Here is a 23508-nt window from a genome sequence, read left to right as displayed (position 1 = left end):
AAACCAAGGTTTGGGCATGGTGGCAAAGAAGTGGCGGGCAAGGTCACATTTGCTATGGCTACCCATTCTATACTGGTTCTGAAATAGTGAACTTCAAATTGACCCTTTTCATAAATGCTGAATTCACTAAAAATATCCTATAGCACTCTGGATTATATACATAGATCAACACTAGATCAACAGAAGTATTAACAGTTATATGGAGTTTGAAATATTCAATAAAGTTTACTATATGTACCAGAAAACTGAGTTTTGAATTATCTAGTATATTCAGAATACTGTCTTAAATTTTGTGAATTATTAATACTTCAGTACCATAAGATTTTTCAAAAAGTAAAGTTACTGTTCTGGAAAGTGGCCAGTTTGAAAGCACTGAAAACAAGATCTTCTTTAAGCCACAGAACTGGTATAACACAGGGAACTCCAGCAAAGCAAACTTCCCTACGCTGTCCCACCATTTCTCTTAAATACACAGAAAATACTTGCTGAATTGTATAAGCTGAATAACTCACCTTCTACTTCTCCACCAGAAGAAGCAATTTTGGAGAGACTTAAATACGTTGTTCCTACTACATCATTTTTTGTAAGACGATCCCTATATAAAATGTAAGATTGTAATTAAATGCAACACCAGTCATCCTAAACAGAGGCAAGTTACAAATGGCTAAATGTATTTACAGGGTATATCTGTTTACACCACCTGGCATGTTTTATTAACAAAACACCAGATCACGTCTGGCTCTTACATAGCTGTGTAGTAGGAGGAGAGAGAATAAGAAGCTGCTCCCAGCATTGCAGAGTTTAAGGGTCAGGCAGAATTTCAGTCTCAGAACTGGCAGTTCAACTAGAGGAAGTAAGTTGCAACCCATAAAGGTGTGTAGTAACCAGAGATGTGCAATCTCTGTAAACTTGGGAACTCCAAGACATATTCTGCTCTGCTCCCTGGGGGTTGGGTGGCTCCATCCCTAGCCTAGAACTATGCCTAACAGGCACAATCAGGCCCACAATAAGAATAATAAAACTTGTAACTTGAGCATATTAATATTTAGCCCACTTGTCCAAAAATTGTACACAGGCTTGATATACTCAATATCAGCCAATGTCATGTTAATCAATATAATATACATTGCTGACTAGAGTTAAGCAAATAATTACAAAAATAGTCATTTAAATTTTGGAAATAAACATATTATGGAATTAATGTATGTTTGCAAATATTGGTGAATTATTTGCCTACCTCTACAAGTTGGGCACATAATGGGGAAGAATAGTAAAATAATTTATTAGAAAGTTATTCTATAAGTATTATTTAACCCACTCGCATGTTGATTGTACAATGCACAGAAATCAATGGTGTGCCAATGCCATACTATTTATGGCCCCAATGCAGGAAAGCATCACTATTCAGGAAGGGTAATTAAGCATTTGCTTAAGTGCTTTACAGAATCAGGGCTTATGGTTCCAAAACCCTGTGAATTATACAAAAACAGGATTTTTTCCACTCAACACAATTTTATTTTGTTTAATACTTTATACAAAAGAGTCAAAACTCACCAGTCAAAAACTGTTAATCTTATTTTTTCACACATTGAGGGAAACTAGAAAAAAGTAGAGAAAATAAAATGATTCATTATTTATCTTTCACATTTAAAAAAATAATGTTCTGAATAAAATAATAAATAATGGATTGTGGATATTTAGAGAAGCAAGAGGAAACCATACCTTGATTTGAAGATTAACAACTTGATTCCATTCTGGATTAGCATTTTTCTCAATTATATTTGTGCAAACCTACAAAAAAAACAAAACAAAACAAAAAACACCCCAAATGAAACAGATTTTATAGTAGCTCAAGCTCAAAAAGCAGACAAAAAAGCATAGAACCAGACACAATTTAGGATAAATTGTATTCAGGCTGGTCAAATGGTATTCCATCACAGGCTCCTACAGTGGCTAATAGTGAATATTCAGTTTTCCATGCTTTATTGAGGCATTAGCCTCAGGTTTGTAATTATTGCTGATGTAGGGTGACCAGATAGCAAGTGTAAAAAATCGGGACGGGGGTAATAGGTGCCTATATAAGAAAAAGCCCCCGAAATCGGAACATCTGGTCACCCTGTGCTGATCTGATCTACTTATGCAACCTAAATGCAAGAGACAAAACTATTCCACCGTTGTCTGAACCATGGTTCTTAGGGGCTTCTAATTTACAGAAAAAACAGCCCATCAACTCCTCAAAGGTGCTACCACAGTGGCACCCGGATATAACTGAATGACAGCAGGAAAATCAACAAAAAGGGATGATCAGTCCTGGTGAATTCATGCTTGGTTTGTCTACATGTTGTATTGGCAACCAGATTCCCATTGTTGTTGATGCCTATTAGAGGCCCCATTGCTGTGGCATTGTATGCAACTGTCTATACTACCTGTGTCTAAAACCAACAGTGATCTGACTGCTAACAATAACATGGAATTGATGTTTGGGTGGGTGTTTGTTTTTGTAATGAAAGCAAGTCATTATAACAAACTAGTATACATGGGACGTACAACTATGCCCTTACATTTACTGTGTAATCAGTTATATAAAGCAACCAGGAAAACCCGATAAACAGGTAATCTGAAGTGGTCAAGCCCCTACATCTTAGTCATACATTCTTTTAATTAGAGTCATTAGCACACCTTTAAAAACCCTTTCTATGGTATGTTATGGTATGTCCTCAGTCTATTGAATATGCTTTATGACCCAGTACTGTAAACCCTTATGCAGATGAGTAACTTTAGTTTCTATCAACTGAAGTTCCCCATAACTTTATTTTTAATATTCCATGTGTGCTCCTAGATTTTTAGCTCCACCTATTCCTTTCCGTTTTTGCAAAGTGTTGAACTAGATATGCTGAAAGTCATTTTCTCTTGTTGACAATGCACTGTGGACCTAAAGTTCAATCATCTTAAGATACATTTAGACATGTGAATACAGTTTTCAAGCATATGACTAGTATGCAGGATTTTAAATATTAACTCAGACAAATACCTTTTTTCCAGCAAAACAAACTTCCACAAATGGATCTACTAGGTTTTTCTTGTCTCCATCACCTCCAAATATTTCCTTAACAGTCTGCGCAAAAGCATCATCCACTGAGGAGAAATTATAAGCAAAAATTAACTTTAACCCTTTTCTTGAAGATTATGGGCCTAATTCGGTCTCAGTAACTTCTTAGCAATCTTACTTAAGTCAATGCAGTTGCATAGACATAATTAAGGTCAGAATCTTGCCCTATGTATTCTGTTTTCAAAAATAAATATTTGCTGCTAGAAATGAAAAAATAATTGAGATTTAGAAGCAACTTCTAAAATTTTGGCCCTGAGAAGATCACAGTGAATTTTGATGTTAGCCTAGAGCTGGGGAAACAGGAGTTTATGCAATCCTTTCATACCCTCCAGCAAGTAGCAGTAGATCAGCGGTCTTGAAGGTGGCCTGCTTTGTCATCCCAGACATAAAAAGGGTGCAGTGAAGGAGAAAGAATTGAATATAAAAGACATGTTCTGTTACCAAAAATGTCTAAGGTTTAATGAATTTCCAGGGACACACAATACTTCGTGTATTGTACACAGATACTGCTTCCCTTCTCTGGATGATGAAGCCAGTATCTATTAATAGTATTCATTTTGTGTCATTTGCATTTAGAATAAGTTGGAAAAAAATGATAGGCTTTAATAACTTTGTTTAGGAACAATTTGTTTAACCTGTTGAGTTTTGAACTCTTCTCAACAAGCTTTGACTTGTGGTTTGGAGAAAGTGTAGAGCAATTAAACAGAGACAACAACAGAGATAGAATAAAAGGATGGATTTCAAATACAGACTTCCTACTCAGTTGAATTATCATCTTGAATCTCTGTTTGAGGGACAAAGGGACACTGGTAGATCAAACAACACACCATCACCATTTATAATAAAATTTCAGATAATCTGAGATAACAACATTGCATTACCCATTACGAAAGTTATATAGATTTGATTGAGTATTCAAAAAAGAAATGGGCTGCTTAAACCATCACAAAATTATGGGCTCAAACTACGTGGTAATCTACATTGATTTTGTTTTATGTCTGGGAATTTTTTTTTTTAAATCAGTTAACAGATATTTCTACAGGTTATCGATTGCAGTATTGTACAATCCAGTAATAAGAAGCTATATACTCTGGGGAATATCCTCGGCTCTGTAGATTTTAAGAAGGAAAGTGACCCATCGAAGTGCAATTCCAGCCGGCAGTAAAAGATTACTCTCCACATCATCATTTTCATTATCCCGCTCTCTTTTTTCCATCTGTTGGAGATATATTGGTATATATTACCAAGCTATATATAAGAAAGGCATCATATGCTAGACAGTCATGTATAATAATATGGTAATTGGTCATAGCAGCATCCTTTACTCCCTCCACAAGTTAAAATCTTGCATTACAAACTAGGGTTTATAAAATTATAAAACCATAAAAATTTGTTCTGCTTAAAATATGTTATTTTCAGTTTCAACCTCATCAGTATTAAATTGGAGCAACTGCTATCTTTTTTTTCTAAGCAGACCATATGGCTATTTTTAAAATGAGCATAAACCATGAAGATGTGATATTTATAGGTTTCCGGTGCTTTTTTGCACTCATGTGCAGTGGTGACTGTATGGAATTTTCACACCCATCACAAGGTCTCCTGACAAAGCATGTTACTGCGGCTGGAAACTATGTACAACTCTGAAGTAATTTGGGAGAATTTACAACTTCCCCTTTGAAAACAAACAGGAAACCATCAAATTCTCACAATCATCCTTGTGATTGCAAGAATCATCAGGACAGAGAAGGGGAAGGTAGTAGTGGGAGCCACTACTGGAGATACACCAGGATACTGGGAGGGAAGGCAGCAATAATGGGAGCAAGGAAGCACCAGGGAGAGACTTTAACAGGGGACGGTGAAAGCTGGTATGGCAGTATTCGGACTGAAGGGAGTAGTGGTGTGAGAGGTAATTAGGCAAAGAAACATATTGTAAGGAGGTTCTATATTTTTAGCTCTTTCTGGCTAGTACCATGTAGTTAAGGTCAAGATTTAAAAAAAGTAACTAATATGTTGAGTGCTGAACCTGAGACACCTCAAAGGGGCCTGATTTTCAGGCCATCAGGCTCCTTTAAGGTGCCTTGAGTTACGCACTCAAGAATCACTAGTTATTTTGAAAATCTTGGCCTTAGTTCCTGGTGATGCTCACAAAGTGAATTAACCAATACAAAGCAAGTATTGCATAAGAAAGAGGGTTCTGGGTACATGACTAGAAGACAAACACATTTGCAAATTAAACCTACTGGTGGCTCATCTCCTGCCCCCAGGACAAACATGCTGACTTTCAGATAGCCTTTAGCTCCTGAATTTGTGTCTTCAGGGTCACTCAAAAGAAGCCATTTTCTCATGACTGCATGGCCTGAAATAAAGCAAAATAAATAAATCAGCCTTCTCCCTTACACAAGAAGTAGAAGTGTAAGCCATACAATCAAGGCCAATTGTCCCAAAGTAGACTCTACCCTAAACATAATTATTAAAAAAAAAATTCCTCTGATCTTAAAGAGCCCAGCCCCCTACAAGCTGTGCAACAATGTTGAGCGGTATACTAACTCAGGGACACCATTCTCTCATCATGTTTTTGCATGATTTTTCATACTTAATTCTTGTTTTTAAGTTAATGATACCAAAATTAAAATCCTCTGGGTGAAAAAAATGTAAGCTACTTATATTGCATTTGGGAACCACTGAAGAGCTAAATGCATGTGGCCTTTTTTTGATAAAGATGCTGCAGGGCTGAAGTATCTCTCTCAACTAACTTTGCGTCCATGTGTGTTTAGGCATGTTTTTCTACTTCAGAAACACAGCTGAAAGTCACAGCCATTTTAATTGGGCATCTCAAGTCAAAGGAAAAGCAGAAGAAACTCAGGCTTTGAGGAGATTGTTACTTACCAGGTTCATCATAAACAAAGCCAATGTCAATCTGAAATAAAGATTAAAATATTGTATCCTAAGAAGTAGCAGAATACAGTCACAAATATGTGTGTTTGGCTTTAATCATAGAATCTTAGAAATGCAGGGCTGGAAGAGACCTCAAGAGGCCATCTAGTTCATCCCCGCTGAAGCAGGACCAAGTGTACCTAGACCATCCCCGATGGGTGTTTTTTGTCAAACCTGTTCTTTAAAACCTCCAATGAAGGGGATTCCACAACCTTCCTTAGTAACCTATTCCAGTGCTTACCTACCCTTATAATTAGAAATTATGTAAGGGGTTAAGCCCCGATTGCCTTCAGTTTTTCATACTGTTATTACATTGTTTCTCTGTTATGAAAAATAAAAGTCTTGTGTGGCATGCCCCTGTGAGGGCTAGAAAGGGAACAGAGGGAAGAGAAGGGGATTGATATGTACAGTATGCTGCTAAGTGATGCTCTGGAAAGGTGGTGGAGAATGTGCCGCTGTGTGGGGGGAAGGGAATGCAACCTCAGCAGGACTAGATGAAGGAGACATTCATTCATTTAGAAAAGCATTCCTTTCTACCTAAAAGAAATATTCCAAGAAGTTACCTACCTGGATACACATAGATATATAAATTAAACTGTTCTGCAGGCTGATTTAATTTACCCTACTAGCATTTACTGCATGCAACTGGCAAGGGTGAAATACTTACCAATATTGACCTTGTGGAAGTTATAGGAGTGGATTTTCACCAACAGGAATTACAAGTGACATTTTTTCTACATTGCTTTGGGTACAAACACCTGTGGTATGCATCTCCACTTCCTGGGGCAGATCCTCAGCAAATGTAAATTGTCATAGCTTCATTGATTTCAAGAGAGCGAAGACAATTTACACTCACTGAGGAGATTCCTCCTGCCTCTCTGTTACTACACAAGCATATTTAAACAAAGGGACACCTTTCTCTGTAATTTTGAGATTCTGTATCTCATGATGCAATGTTCTGAACCAATGGCAGTTTTTTTTTAATTCCTCCTTCAAGACCCAGGTGATACAGTACAACTGACAGTGACCTTCCACAGCAGTTGTTATACCCTTTGGAGACTGAAATTCATTTTTCTTTTCTTGGACTATACAGATTCTTACCAGTAGCTTTGGGAAAGATAGTCCCATTGCTTTAGGTAGAAAATAATTTTATAAATATTAGTTGTTCATCTATTATACAGACCAGGTAACTTAACTTGCATTTTGCATTTAGTTACACCAGTGTCAATATGGAGTAACTCCCTTGACCTTATTGAGTTAGTTCTCTTAACTGTGCTGGTTCTGCAGTGCTAGCAGGCACAGACAATGGTCAACAAACAAAACGATGGGACTGACTGTCCCAACGCTACTGGTAAATGCTTGCTAGCATTAAAAGCAAAACATTATAAGGGTAAGTTTTTGTCCCTTTTAAACACAGTAACTAGTAATACATTTAAAACTGATGCTTTAAATATTCCTCTAATCTTCCTTTGAGCCCCTAAGTGTAGGTGTAATGCCGACAGACCCCCGGTCGTTGGCAGGCGGGATTGAACTGGGGACCTCAGTGCATGAGCCTCTATCTCATGAGCTAAAAGCCAACTCGCTGTTAGCTAAGACTGTAGAGCAGACTCATTCTCTCTCTAAGTGGTCTTGGTACCACTAGAAGGGACAGACCACTATACCCAGGAGGTGTGTGGGTTACATACTTCCCCTAGCTGAGGAAGTGTGTCCTGAGCTTCAGAGATTTCCCAGTTGAAATCTTGGGCAAGCCCCCACTTGTAAGGCCAACAGACACCAGTCATCGGCGGGCAGGATCAAACCAGGGACTTCTGGAGCTTAGTGCATATGAGCCTCTACCGCATGCGCTAAAAGCCAACTGCCTTTTAATTAAGGCTGTAGAGCAGACTCATTCACTCTCTCTAAGTGGTCTCGGTGCCATAAGATGGGACAGAACACCACACCCAGGTGTGTGGGTTACATAGGCAGAATGTGGAAGTCTGCTTATACGCACCTTAAATTCTCCCATCAGAGAGTCTGCTCGTAAAGAATAAGAATCATACACCTAAAAGGGAGAAAAAAGGAATGAAACCCTTTCCAATCTTTATATAGCACCGGTTGGACAGTGTCATGTACATCCAGTGAGTTTTTCTAATGTACGCCTTTTTTCCTTACCCGAATGCTTATTGTTTCATCAAGCAGCTCTAAAGGGATCATGTGGACATTGTAGAAGAATATCTGTTAAGATGAAACAAACTGATTTAGAACATTAACATCATGATTTGCAGCTACATACAGTATTTAAGTAGCTTGCCAGGCATATATCTGTTGATATATATTTAGTCTGCTTCCTGTTTGGATGTTCTGCATGTGAATTTAGCACTGCCCTGAAAAGTAGAATCCACAGAATAGGGGTAGCACGGGCAGTTGCACTGCAAGTTTCCCCAGCATTGCCCTGCTAATGTGCCTTAACCTTGCCCTGGAGGAACCTCTTTTAGAGCTGATGGAGTGGTTCAGTCTGCATGTTCAATCAATCTTTAGCCTCTCTGCTGCAATTATCATCAACAAGGATGCCAGTTAGTGCCAAATAGGATGATTCATGCACTAAGAATTTCATGGTTATTTGCACGGAAATAAAACTGATTTTGGTAGCCCAGATTTTGTGAAGTATTTGTATTTATTTATTTATAAAATATGCTTAAGCGAAAAGCAACAGGCTTGACCTGCAGGCACAACCAGGCTCTGCTCAGCATATTACCCAAGTGGCAGGGGAGGATGCAAAGCAGTGACTGTACTCCACCTGTAGCCTGCTTATTGATGCTGATGCTGTCCATGGGTTGGTTCAAACTCCAGTGCCATTTGCACTGCCTGGTAATGGCTCACAAGTGGCCAATAGATCAGGCAGGGATGGATGGAATGCACCAGTACTCCAGATACACTCTATGCACTGCTGCCGTATCACCTATGCTGGGGGCTGCAGTGGGGTAGGTGTGGTGTAGAACAAGAAGCTGGGGATTCCGCCATGCTGGAAAAATTTTCAGCTGGTTAGTTAATCCATCTACTTGGCTCCTTTGTGACATTGGAGTAGTGCAAGTTGCCAGAGTTTAGCCCCTATTCTCTTATAATGTAGTAACAAAAATGAATACCCCTTGTGTCATTAATACTAATTATGTGGATTCCATATGCTAAATACTTCCATATACTCAGCCCTACATTCAACCTTTCCCCAATATAAAGTCTGTGGGACAGATTCTCTCCTGCATCCATGGTTTGAGTTACTTTCCAGATATTCTGAGCTATGCCTGTCCCAACTCACTCTCATCCAAGTCCAGGCAAAGAGACCACATCACCTATGTTTGACTAAAGAAGAGACAGAGATCTGCACCTTATCCCTATATAGTTATATCACAGTCCAAACTGTCTCAATCTCCTGCAAAACCTCACATACACATTGAGCAGGAAGGGTGACTGAATAGAACCAGCTCAAGAGATGAACAATTGGTCAACACCACACTTTGTCTTTTCTTCCTAAGAGAAAAGAACAGAACCATTCATGTGATTGGTCTACCCAGGTCATTGTTATCTCACATGATCAGCTGTATCAAAGGATGGCTTCTCTCCACTTTAATGGGAGGTTGTTTGGGCCCCTGATTCTTGCCAGAAATGGTGTCAATTATGGCATGAGTTTTATGATGTGAAGAAATTTTTTTTTTTTAAATTAACTTTACACATTAGCCAGAATTACCTTAAAAATGTTAGAAAATGCTTATTTGTTAAGCAGATTAGGGATGCTTCATTATGAACCGGATCCCTCTATCCCTTCCGGAATAACAGATTTTTGTTGATTTGACAGTGCCAGCTAACCGATTTTCAGATATAATTAAATGTGTATTTTCTAAATACTCACCTCATCAAAATATGGATTGTTTCCTCTTTTGATTCTTGTTCGGTGTGTCTGCCCACAAACATGAACTTTGGCTACTGGTTTTATGTTATTTCCGGACAACTGACGACCTTCAATGACCCTAACACGAATCTGAAAAAATTAAATACACAAGGCATGCAGTAGCTGATACCTTACAGTGGGTGTGTGTCTGTCTGTGATCATGCTGAAACAAACAGTATTTCTCTTTTCCATTATCCCACCAAAATGAGTTAACACCAAAGCAGCTAGCAGATTTAGACTGGCTAGCCATTTCAGACCTTCCAACTACAATAATTACAACACTCGTTTTACATCCTCGCTAGTCCTGTACCTTAATTTTACAAAATATTCTCCAGAAAACTCTGGGACACAACTTTCTCAGATAGCATCTTCAGTTTTGGACTCGCTCTTATCATAATTATGTTTCAAATCTTTATTGTTCTAATTTAAACTCAATAGTTACACAACAGGTAAGTTTCTCCCTACATTTCAGCAAGAGTTGTGCAAAACTCCTAGATCGGGGTAGGCAACCTATGGCACATGTGCCGAAGGCGGCACGCGAGCTGATTTTCAGTGGCACTCACACTGCTCAGGTCCTGGGCACCTGTCCGGGGGGCTCTGCATTTTAATTTAATTTTAAATGCAGCTTCTTAAACATTTTAAAAACCTTATTTACTTTACATACAACAATAGTTTAGTTATATATTATAGACTTAGAGAAAGAGACAGTCTAAAAACGTTCAAATGTATTACTGGCACGCGAAAACTTAAATTAGAGTGAATAAATGAAGACTTGGCACACCACTTCTGAAAGGTTGCTAACCCCTGTCCTAGATTTTATTTTGTGAATATTTGCTCTTTAACAGGTATGCTTGGGGGGAAAAACACACTTGAAAGACGGGATTGCTGTCAATTCTGTTATGCTAATCTATATTCTTTTACAATGCATTAGCTTGTCTTGTATCTGACATTCAGATTATCTCAGGTTGTGCAGGAAAAGTACAGTATTTAAAACTCAGCTACCTGGAAGTCTTGGGGTTTGTTAGAAAGGATTCTCCGTGTTTTCTTTCCTTTAGTGATGCGCCGAGCAAGCTGGGCTTCCTTTGCGTCACTTGGAACTGCTGGTGCAATGCCACCAACCGTACCATCAGCCCCATCTTCATAATCTCCATCTTCTTCTCCATCTAACACATGGGAAAGCAGCACAATTAGTAAACACATAGTTTAATATTAAAATTACGGTCATAAAAGCATGAGGTCAAGACTTGCACAGAAAGTGTATTAATGCTACTTCATTATAACAGTTCTAATCAACGTGTTCTTCCTTCTTGAAAGCTAGTGGAGTTGGACCACCTGCAGCTAATTCTATATTTTAAATGCAATGACTATGTACATGTCCCCTCCAGGATGAAGACTATCTAAGGGAGTCCCCTTGCAATCTATCAAATCCACTTCCAAAAGCTGTTGGCAAAGCAGAATCCAGGCAGTACCCTCACGGCACCATTTCATGATTAGTAGCTGCACAGTAAGGGACCAGTTCTGCTCCACTGGACGTTAATTTTAATGGGAGTAGATTGGGCCCTAACATAGCACAGCTTTTTACATCAGGCTCTTTTTTAAATAGATAGGAAAATTTTTAGGCTTTCCCACTTGACCATGGAGATTAGTGCATTCATCTTCGTATCTAAAATGAAATTCTGACGGCGCCCCTGTAATATTTAACTTATGAATCTGGGAAGATTTCTGTATCTATAAATTAAATATCAACCTTTTAAATGAATTCAACTTGGCCCAATAATATTGGCCCATCCACTAATATACCACTATTGCAAAACTTCCACAAGAACCAAACCACAAAAGTGTATTTCCCATGGTGTTTTTAACTTCTTTTGTTAATTAAGGACTAGTGTATGCTATAAGCATTACAGGAGTGATGGAACTGTCTAGATGGTATTAAACAGATACAAAACTGCAAACTAAGGGTAAAGTTTTGGGTGCAATTAAAGTTTTTAGTTGTCCTGAATAACAAGACTATTTGAGAACCTGGGAAAACCTTAGACCCAGTACCAGTATGTTGTCCAGCCAAGAAAATGTTCTATAATCCTTAGGGATGTACCATAACTCTCCCTCCATTTTCTCATTGGACATGAGGTGATATTGAATTACCTGGATATCGTGTCCCTAAAGAGAGGGACATTTGAATTTGGAGGCACAAAGATCCTGCATAAAAATAGCTCAGCTGCTGTAGAGCTAGGCTCTGCTGTGTCCAGCAGCCCCTAGTGGTGACCAGCAGTTCTGCATCACCAATTCTGCAAGGGGAAATGAAATTCTGCACAGAACATTAACTCTGTGGGAATTCTACATTGTGCAGTGGCACAGAATTGCCCCTGGGGGTAATAAAGATAACTCAGCTGCTGGGCCCTGTAAATGTATTAGCTAAAGGAAGAGTCTTGAGGGGAGCCTGGGATTTATTCTGGGTGAAATGATGGAAGTTTGATCAGTAGAGCCATCAGTTGCCAAGAACCTAGAGTTAGGGGTGTTGGATAGAAGAGGGTTAGCTGCAAATGTTGAAAAGCACTGTTCCAGGTAAACAACAGAAGTTTAGGGAGTGAGGCAAACTTTATGAAAGCTAATGTTATATGTGCTGACATTGTGAATTATCCTGTGCTGAACTTCTGTGTGTAGTTTGTCAGCCTGGAGTGTGGATGAAAAAAATTAATCATGTCTTGTGAATGTCCCTAGTGGGATGTGTCCCTGGATACACAGATGAAGTACCATATACTAAACTCATCTATAAATTTCAACAATATGAAGTTCCATCTTACTAACGTCTGTGTCATAATCTGTCTCCCACACTGCCCATTCAACTGACTAGTTACAAGCTCTACTTATGACTTCACCTGCATTTCTGAGACTAGACTGTAGCAGTCAATTTGACTTCACAGAGCTATGGGAAATGAACTGAATATATGAAAAAGTGAACTAACAAAGTTGTGTTTGGTAACTTGTTTTGCTGAACTACGTTTTATGTAGAGTTGCAGAACAGTTAGGGTTTCTGTTTCTCCCCAGAGGTGACTGCATTTAAGTGCATTTATCTATCTAAAATAGTCACACATACCAGATATTAACTGATGTTGATTAATACTTTTGTAGTTCAAGTCAAAGTTTGCATAGTGCTATTTTGAATTTTAGAAATTTCCCCCAAAGTCTGTTAATTTATAGTATCTACTCTCCACCTCTCAGGCAAGACTCCCATTGACTTCAATGGGGCCAGGACTTCACCTAAGAAATCTATCATTTTAATTTCCATCTTTGTTATAAAGGCCTAACTGATTTACTTTTTACAATGCAATCAAAAGATTACAGATGACACATCCCTAGAGGCTAACTAGAGGAACAGGTTTCTGTAACTGTGATGAAAGGTTACGCCCTGGCCTCTAAGTATATGTTTTAAATAGAAAACTTTCCTGTCTCACCTGTACACTAAATCCCTATAAGCATACTGCAGACTATGCAACAGGCTTTCTGGGAAATAACTGTATTTCAGTAACATTAAGAGGCCAAAATCTTGGAGAGACTTCAAAACCACATTAACTGCCATTAGCAGGAGCTGCTGAACACCACAGTGAAGCAGTTAGTTTCAGACATAAGCAGGTTTCAGAATGGGCTGCAGCATGAGGTGAAAGACATCCAGCAGGGACAGGGCTGGTTAAGGATTCATGAGCAACCAAACTGAAAGACAACCACTCAGTACTAAGACTAGTGAAAAGAGAGCATAGCTGATAACTCAGGGTGACTAATATCTACAATCCAGAGGTCCACCAACACTCTAATAGCAGCTTCGTATACTGTCATCTTTACTTACTTACTTTGAAAACAGGACCAATCTGGGAAAAAACTTTTGAGATTATCAAAATTATATTACAATCAATTTTAACATCAAAATATGCACTATTTTAAAAAGTTGCATGTTTCCTTGAGAAACAATCCGCTGATTAAAAGCAATATTGCGAGGCCGTGAAATGGACCAGAGTTAAACTGATTTGTTTAAATAATTGCTATTTTCACGCAATCCTTTTTAATAACCATCAAAGGTAAATTTAATGGATCAGAACCAAAGGATCTGCATAGCAGTGGATCCTTCAACTTCCCATGCCTTGTGGGACAGCCCCACCTCCAAATGCACCTTGCTCAGTCACACAGGGTATGCTGGGCTGGGCTGCATGTGGAGCAGGTGTGGGCACAAAACCTGCTCTCACAAATCCTGCTGTCTACTTGAACATCAGAACCACACAGACTCTCCTTCAAAGGTCCTTCTGCTCCTACACAGTTAAGGAGAGGATTTGACCCACAGAGAACACAGGTTCCGTTAACTTGTTGAATATGTTCAATTTTCTTTTGCAGACCTCTGATTTCATGGGTTGGGGAAATTTCTAATAAGTCTGGATCTTTATACGTGACTTAGGAGCATCTCAATTTATGGAAATATTAAATATTGCAAATTCAGTGCCAAGACCCTGTTGTTCTGCTCCATACCAGCTTTGGCATATATACAGGGGAACCGGTCTCTTTTCCAAACTGATTATAGTGGATATCCCTTATTACTGACTGCTTACACATGGTGTCTGGTAAAACTTAACTAAATAATTGCTTTGACCACTTCCCCTGACCCTTCAGTTTTAGCTACATAATTTAAACTAAAATCTGTGGGACTCACACAGATGAATTCCCACAATGCTTTGAAATGAAGGTCATTCTCTCCTTCAGTAATTATGACCATACACAAATAACATAGATGTTGCTTTCTTCCTATACTAAGTACACCTCTACCCCGATATAACGCGACCCGATATAACACGAATTCGGATATAATGCGGTAAAACAGCGCTTGGGAAGGGGGAGGGGCTGCGCGCTCCAGCAGATCAAAGCAAGTTTGATATAACGTGGTAAGATTTTTTTGGCTCCCGAGGACAGCGTTATATCAGGGTAAAGGTGTATACTATATATTCTTCAATGAATCTTAGCCAGACTCTGCTTGTACTGCCTTTATACAAATAAAATCTGGCAATGACACACAACAGAAATTAACAAGAAAGGAAGATGAATTTAAAACAAACATAATAAATGATTGAATAAAACTACTTGAGATAAGCAAAGTATAAATATCCACACAAGGTGTCAATGGCCGGTATAAATGATTTAACCAAACAAACAAACAAACCCTGTAATCAAATCTATATTAGCACATGTATAACCCATTGCTTTGTTGCCAAACAAAACACAGCTCAAAGCATGTCAGATTAATGATTTAAAGTTGCTAAAGATCATTATAGCACCACCTTCTATCATCATTTAGTCCTTTATTAAATAAAAGAGAGTCTCCATTGCTTTTAGAAGTACCACACTCTATCATTTTTATGAACTAGTAAGGAAAATTCTTTGGATTCTAAATGTTTATTAAATATATTTTAAATGAATCTCCTAGTGAGAATGTTTTTCAAAAAGCCTCCAGTGTTACAGACCATGCAAGAAAGATGTGAAATTTGTCGCTGCCTTTTTTTACAACGGCCAGTTAACTAACAATGCCAGTACCCAGGTCTGTGCTAACAGTGTGCACATGAGTTACGCTACTGCACAAGCAAAGAAGTAAATAAAAAAAAAAGTTAAATAGTAGAAGGATATTATAAGCAGGTATGATATAATCCACTCATCTAACTGATAGTTGGTGAGACAGAAAATAGAAAGGCTTTCTCCTGATAGACAGACTGCAAGTGAATATAAACCTCCAAAGACAGATGGCAAGTGAATATAAACCTTCAAATAAAGTGGAACACTTGCCATAACTTTTAGTGGATTATATCATATCTGCTTATAATATACTTCTACTGTTTAACTTTTTTTTTTAATTTTTTTTTTTTTTTTTTACTTCTTTGCTTGTGCACTAGCGTAACTCATGTGCACACTGTTAGTACAGACCTGGGTACTGGGATTGTTAGTTAACTGGCCGTTGTAAAAAAAGGCAGCGACAAATTTCACATCTTTCTTGCGTGGTCTGTAATACTGGAGGCTTTCTGAAAAACATTCTTACTAGGAGATTCATTTAAAATATATTTAATAAACATTTAGAGTCCAAAGAATTTTCCTTACTAGTTTATAAAAATGATAGAGTTAATAAAATCTGGGGCCTAACATGACACATAACAGTGTCTCCAATAACAATCTACTGTGGATGAGGCATTAATTTTTTTCCAATATGTCTTGATATTCAAGGATTTAGAGTATATTCTCCCAGCTATGCATTTCCTTGTTTTTGCTTCTCTTCCCTACAGCATTAGATTTCTTTATTGCAGTTTTTCTGTGTGTTGGAATAAAGTTTCTTTCTTAAAAGAAATATTGCACATCAGCCTTTAAAGTGCTTTTGATCTAAACTATCCTCAGTAATACTGTTCCCATTGAAGACAATGGTGTCAGATAAAGCCTGCAGATAGAACATATTTTAACAGGAAACAAAAGTTCCAGCTCTTCAATTCTGAAGCATCTACAGTCTGACTACCATACTGTAAGCCAGTTTAGACATGCTTGCTTATCAGTTACTTTCCATTCTTTCTGATGAACAATTCTATCTTTCCCTTGCATGACCTGAATATAATATTTTGAAGAAAGATGAAATACCTGCAGTGCCTTGTGCATTGGTCCCCCCTGGATCATTTGGATTTGCAGGCCCAGCTGGTGGCTCATATCCTACCACTAAATCAATCGTTGCCTGTGTAGAAATTTACAGTTACATATGTAATAATTGACTTAAAGCAGGATAAACAAGTGGTCCTACAAGTCAACATTAACAGCAAACAAGTATCTGTACTACAGTTTACAATGACAAATTGAAAAACAAAGAAATAAATGGCCATTATTGCCTGCTAAGTTAGTATATACATACAAAGACTACAGGCCACACTCTATGCAATTAATCTGAAAATGTATTTGAGAAATTGAGCTACTGTATTTATGACATTTAGAAAATCCTGTCATACTGAGTTCCAATGATTTAACAGTACTCTATACATCTAATTAATTAAAGCCTCATAATACCTATGCAGGCCAGGTGAGTAGTATGATCCCCATTTTACAGATGGGAAAATTGAGGCAGAAAAAGAGAAAATGACCTGTTCAATGTGACAGCAACTCTGAGCTGGAGGTAGAATACAGCTCTCCTAACTCTCAGGCCATGCTTTTACCCTATAAATGAGCACGTTGTCTTTTTCCAGTCTCATTACAATACTGGTTATACTGTGGTTTGCAGCACTTCGTGGCACTTTTCAGCACTAAAACATTAACAGGGTATAACAAAGAGTCAACAAAAAAGTACATGACAAAATACAAATGACTCTGAATTGCTTCGGAGAAGATACCTGAAATTGGCAGTAAGGTCTTGCTCTTGCCTTTGAGCACATAAATGCGTATTTCCAGGTATGTACTATGCTCCTGATGCAGAAAAGGGTCCCTGTTCAGGACAGCAATTAATCATGGGCTTAACTTTAAGCACATGCGTAAGTCAAAGTATTTAAGTACTGTTCTGAAGAAGCATGGACTTTTAAACAGGTTTATAAAGTGCTTTCCAGAATCACAGTAGCTGATTTTCACAAGGTAGGCAGCAAAACCTGCATGTGGGAACTCAAACTGGCAATTAAGCAAGTAAATGCCATTTTTTCTCTAAACATCTAGTGCTATGTTGATTCTCATTAACTATATGCTCTAGGTCATATACATATTATTGAAAACCAAAATATTTAATTAAAATGTATTTGTCGTATTGAATATTTAGATGGTGTTGATGTAGTCATACATTAATTGATGCTCCACTCAGTGCTTTTGCCTATAAAATCACTAATAATTTTATCTATAAAGCAAACTGAAATGATTTTGAAATGTTTTTGTTTCATATTAAACACTCTTGTTAGAGCATTTAATTCAATAAATCAGTAAAACAAAGATAAGGAAATCACTCACGCCAGTGTTCTCTCCCCTTTCATTTAGCAGGGAAATAAGCTTGAAGGGAAGAGATCTACTCTGGTTGCCTACAAGTTCCTTAAGTGCTACTGATGCATTTCCAATTAATCTGAAAGAAAAGTGGAAAAGATATTACATTAGCATATACTCTGTGTATTATGCAGACAGAAGTATCCTGTTATCTGTAGCCAGTTTATGCTTGCTGTCCCTTACATAACCAAATGGGTCCAAAAGCATATAAAGACTTCAAAGCAAATAAAAGCAACTAAAATATTGCAGTTATTCTCTAATTGTAGACTATTAACTATTCATTTTTTATTTTGGTCCCCAAAATGTGCTATTTGTTTCACTAAAGACAACTCTTACCTGAAAGAGTTTATAGTCTCAGTTTAAGACTTAACACAATGAGTGAGGCTTGCAAACAGAAGGGAGGAAATGAGGGTTACAGCTATCAGAAAATGCATTTCACAGTGTAGGCATAAGCCACTTCTTAGGTCTGTAAATGTTATTAATTAATGTTTTAATGTACAGCAGAGTATAATGTGTGTGTGTAGCTTGTGTGTATATCCGTCCGTCTGGGATAAATCAGTTTACCGCTCTGAGCCACAGACTACCCATTGGTTAACTGGAGATAATGATATCTTCCTTTGTAAAGCATTTTGAGATCTACACATGAAAAGCACTACATCAGAGCTAGGTATCAAAGCTTTGTATATATGAAGAAGAAAGATCAAGAAACAGATGGCTATAACTGATTTACTTGAAAGCATCACAGAATTAATCTACCGGCCTATTGACGACATAGACAGTGCCCATGATTGGGCCCTCTCAGAGCAGAGTGCAGATTTAGACTGTGCTTCAACATAAGCCCTGCCAGGAGAAGCTGTCCAGAAAATTTGCTAGCTCATGCCCACTCCCAAGGCAGCTTTGCCCACTTTTGGGCTGCACTGACCAACTCCAGTCCCCTCAGAAGAATGAAGCTGTGAATACTTTGTGCCAGTGCAAACCTCCCTTCAGGCAGAACTCTACCACTGGGGGCTCACAGTCTTGTGTTATGCTGGAAGAAGTTGTAGCCTATGGCTAAATCAAGTCATATTCACAGATTTAATGTACGTGAGCCTAAGAACATAATAAGGTGTTTACAGATTAATAATACAATATACAAGCCTTTGTAGTGCAACTTATCTGTAAATGTAAAAAATGAGGCATTTCCTATCTGAAATTATACTCTGGGTATGTAGTGATGAAGTACATCAAATCATGAAGTAGATTCCTAGAATAACTGAGAGCTCTGCAGGTGAGATAACCCTGGCTACATTTACTCTGCAAACATTAAACATAACATACTTTTCAAAGAACTCTGCAGTATTACTGCCAAATTGTAAGAAAAATCCTCTACTTAAGAGCTCACACTGAGGTCCCTTTGGACAGCCATTGGTGGCTTTTCAGTCAGAAGCCAAGGATCCCACATCACTTTCCAAATTCAAGGGGCAAATCTAATATCTTAGCCATCTTCTGTGCCTTATAAAATGTCATAAGCACCTAGCTTATTGTTTGCAAAGTGCGTTAGAATTCATTATATACTAACCATTCAATATAAATATACGTTCTAAGTTGTTCCAGTCTATTCATTATGTATGTTTTTCTTTATAGAAAGACTAACTGGATACTTTCAGCCTGAATATCTCCTTCCTTAGAGGTTTTTAAGGTCAGGCTTGACGAAGCCCTGGCTGGGATGATTTAGTTGGGGATTGGTCCTGCTTTGAGCAGGGGGTTGCACTAGATGACCTCCTGAGGTCCCTTCCAACCCTGATATTCTATGATTCTCTTATTCTATGAATGACTTGTTAAATGAAGAGAAACATCACAAGACGTACATTAATTCTTCCCATGGACTGATCATGCAGCCTCTACTGCTATCTCAGTCATGTCCAACCTGGGGTGCAACAGAGCAAGCCCAGGAACCAAATCCCAGTTTCTCTCATGGCAGTGCAAGTAGCCAATCTGTACCCACAGTACAGCACTGATGTCAGATTTGGGAATGGACTTTAGGAGCACCATACCTAGGTCTGTGTCATGGACATGAGCACTGTAATTTATACAACAATACATCTCAGTGTTGGATACTATGAGAAAAACAGAACATGCAACAGCAAGGTGCTGAGTGCCCCCTTTGACTCCCCTTGAAATCAACAGGAGCTGCACTTTGCACTTTTCTGTGACAAGCCCTAAGAACTTAAAAATGCAGACTTCCTACAGTACTTCCAGGCTGGGACTTTCAAAGGGGGCCAAGAGCTTCAACACTCAGGTCTGTCTGCACTACATTTTAAAACTGTGACAGAGAGTCTCAGAGCCAGGGCCTACAGATTTCGGCTGGTGCTATGGCACTAAAAACAGCTGTATAGGCACGGAGGCTTGGCTAGGGGCTGGGCTCACAAGTCTGGAGGGGGAGATGAAATTCAGTGGCAGCTGGGTGCCTTAGGTTCCTCTGAAAATCCTAGTCCTAGTTCATAATAACGTCTTTTACAGCCCAAGTTTAACATTACTAAACACCTACTTCATTTGTTTTTTAGACAGCAACTTACTAATTTTAATAAAAGCTGCAGAAATGGAGGTATTGTGTGGAACTGTGGAATTGTGCTGTGCATAAGAGGAGATTCACAACACAGTTTATCAGTTGCAAAAGTATCTTCATGCTCTTCCCAGCAGCTGTTGCATTTCACCAACACATTTCAAACAGAACTCATAAGAAGTATGTTGCGTCCTAACTGATTAGGAGCTTCTGGAATGAAACATACCGATGCAGTAAAGTAAGATTCCACAGACCACTGGTTTAAACCTGTAACTCACATAACACAAATTCAACATGCAGCTTCCCCTTTATCTAACTCAACTCTCTAATCCAAATCAAAACCTGGAATGGACTCACATGACCCAGCTGCTATTCTCGGTACTCTAAAAGACCAGCATGGATAATGGAATGGATTCTCCATAAATATGACATCCCTCCTTCCCCCCCCCCCAAACTTTAAATTAAACAACAATTATTAAACTCACCACTTTGAAATACATCCACCTAATGAATAAAATACAAGCAGCACAGAATAAATGAAGCAATGTCAAAAGTTTGATGATTGTTCAACACATTCACAAAAACACTTATATTTAAGGCTAAGATTTTGTCATGGTTGTTTTTAGTAAAATCACAGACAGGTCACGAGCAATAAACAAAAATTCGTGGAAGTCATGACCTGTCCGTGACGTTTATTAAAAACAACTGTGACAAATGGGAAGCAGGGGGGATCTAGCACCCAAGGCTGCTGCAGCTCCATGGTTTCCCCTGCCACCATGGTGGCTGGGAGCTGCAGGGTTCCCCCTCCACCCACCATGGCTGGAAGCTGCGGGGGGGCAGGGGCCTCTGCCCACAGTGGAGGAAGCTGCAGGTGTGACTTCATCCTCTCTGAGCAGTGACCATCGTGCCTCTGACCACTGTGGTCTTGTAAAGCTCAGGATAAAAGGGCGTAGAGAGTTTGTTGCTCGGCTGAAAGTTTCTGGCGAGAACTACATCTCCCACGTTGAAAGAAGTGGTCTTGGCCTGTGCTGGTCGGCATATCTTTTCATGACAAGCTTCGCTTTGTTGTCAAGTTGATGTAGAGGTTCATCATCTGCTCTTCTCTCAACTTGTGGCAGTTTTATTCTTAGTTGTCTGCCGAACAAAAGAGATGCTGGCACCATGGTAGTTGAACAGTGGAGAGTGGTTTGAAAACCGAGGAGGAAATGAAATAACTCCTGTTTCTTGTCTAATCCATCAGCTGCAGCAATTCATAGTGCTTTCTTGAGTGGTCGCATAAACCTCTCATCTTCTCCATTGGCTTGCAGCCAGTGCAGAGTAAGTTTGAAACCAAGATACTCTGCAAATTGAGCGAACTGCAAGTCTTGAAATTGTCAGTTTTAATAACAGCAGGTATGCCATAGGCTGACAAAATCTTGTCTAGTTTGGGTATAACAGCATTAGCAGAAGTAGTGATGATCATTTCAACTTCAGGATTTTGAGAATAGTAGTATCTAATAACCAGTAAATGTTTTCCATTAGGGAGATCACAAAAATTCATGCTAACTTCTGTCCGTGGGGATGTGGGCAGAAGAGACATGTAGAGGAGGAATGTGGTTTTCCAGAACTCCTGCCTGGTTTATAGTCTGTATGATTTAAGGAGAGTTTCAGGAAGGCTATCAATTCTCGGGAACCAGACTTTTTCTCTGAGCAGGAATTTTGTTTTTACCAGTCCCTGGTGACCTTTGAGAGTCAAATCAAATGTGTGATCCCACAACAAATGCAGAACAAGAAGTCCTGCATCTTGGAGTAGGAGGTCATAGTCCATGACAGTAAATTCACCTTTGACACAGACAAATGATCATAGAACAGCTTATGTTTCAGGAGTCAAATGCTGTAAACTATGCAGTTTTTTCCAGTGATCACTTCAAATGATTTTGATGATCATTTGGAGACGTGTCAGACTCTGCAGCTGTCTTTATTTGTTGTAACAAGAGAGCTTTGCGAATGGTGTCTGAGAGGAAGAAGTTATTATATGCTTCTGCTTTCTCCATAGTGTTGTGATTAAGTGTTTCAGGAATAGAGTGCCTAGAGAAGTAGTCTGCATGGCTATCCTTTCCAGACCAATAGATAACTTTGTAGTCATAACCTTGTAGTTTGAGCATCCACCACTCAATGAGAGCTGATGGGCAAAAAGAGGGATTATTGATCATAGGTTGGTTCAAGGGACTTGTGATCAGTCAGAATCATGAAACTACATCTGTAAATGTATAAATGAAAATGGGAACATCCCGATGCTACAGCAAGAGCTTCTCTTTCTGTCTGAGAGTATCATTGTTCTGTGGGTGAAAGAGCCTTTCTGCCATAAGCAATGGTGTAAATTTGAACACATTGGTCAACCTCTGTGAGGACGGCTTTTAATCCAACAGGGTTAGCATCTATTAAAAGTTATGACATGGGTAAGGGATTTCTTGAGTTCGTCAAATTCATTTTGATGTTCATCTGACCACATTCATATGTAGTCTTTCCTGGTTAGAGCTCTCAGAGTCTGTGTGATAGTGCCTAATCTCAGAATGAATCTGCCACAATAGGGCTAGGAAGCCCTAGCCGCTACAAACGTCTACATGCTCTGCTACATGGGCAGAGTGGCATTGTGACTGTCCTTCACTTTCTTAGGATCTGCAGAGACACCATCTTTGGAGAATGTGTATCCAAAAAATTCTAATGTGGGTTTATTGTACTCACATTTGTCTGGGTTTAACATGAGATTCTGCTCCTGCACTTATTCAAAAACAGCTGCTAGTCGAGTGTCATGCTTTTCAGATATGGTGCCAAATTCTAATATGTCATCACTCACATTCAGAACTTCAGGGATTCCAGCTGGTACCTCACGTATGGTGTTTTGAAATATTTCTGTGGTTGAAGAAATGCCCAAACTGAGTCATTTACAGCAGCATAGACCCACAGTTGGTGAAGTTTGTTATGTATCTTTACTCAGGGTGGAGC

General features: G+C 38.8%; 1 protein-coding gene across 2 annotated transcripts in view; it reads right to left on the bottom strand.

The window, feature by feature from the left end:
* MYOF (myoferlin) overlaps window positions 1-23508 on the bottom strand; it is a 104797-nt gene that overhangs the window by 58407 nt on the left and 22882 nt on the right. For both annotated transcript variants that reach the window (XM_054033985.1, XM_054033986.1), the window contains exons 4-16: window positions 17952-18060; window positions 16617-16707; window positions 10968-11128; window positions 9927-10055; window positions 8195-8257; window positions 8034-8084; window positions 5996-6026; window positions 5350-5465; window positions 4199-4325; window positions 3032-3135; window positions 1723-1791; window positions 1555-1598; window positions 513-595 (exon numbers count right to left, since the gene is read on the bottom strand). In XM_054033985.1, the coding sequence (XP_053889960.1) occupies window positions 513-595; window positions 1555-1598; window positions 1723-1791; window positions 3032-3135; window positions 4199-4325; window positions 5350-5465; window positions 5996-6026; window positions 8034-8084; window positions 8195-8257; window positions 9927-10055; window positions 10968-11128; window positions 16617-16707; window positions 17952-18060 (1178 nt within the window). The remainder of the gene's footprint in view (window positions 1-512; window positions 596-1554; window positions 1599-1722; window positions 1792-3031; window positions 3136-4198; window positions 4326-5349; window positions 5466-5995; window positions 6027-8033; window positions 8085-8194; window positions 8258-9926; window positions 10056-10967; window positions 11129-16616; window positions 16708-17951; window positions 18061-23508) is intronic.

The sequence above is a fragment of the Malaclemys terrapin genome, chromosome 7 (genome assembly GCF_027887155.1).
Source record: "Malaclemys terrapin pileata isolate rMalTer1 chromosome 7, rMalTer1.hap1, whole genome shotgun sequence".
Classification (NCBI taxonomy): Eukaryota; Metazoa; Chordata; order Testudines; family Emydidae; genus Malaclemys; species Malaclemys terrapin.
The sequence above is the reverse complement of the archived record's forward strand: the minus strand, read 5'-3'. Positions and strand labels throughout refer to the sequence as shown.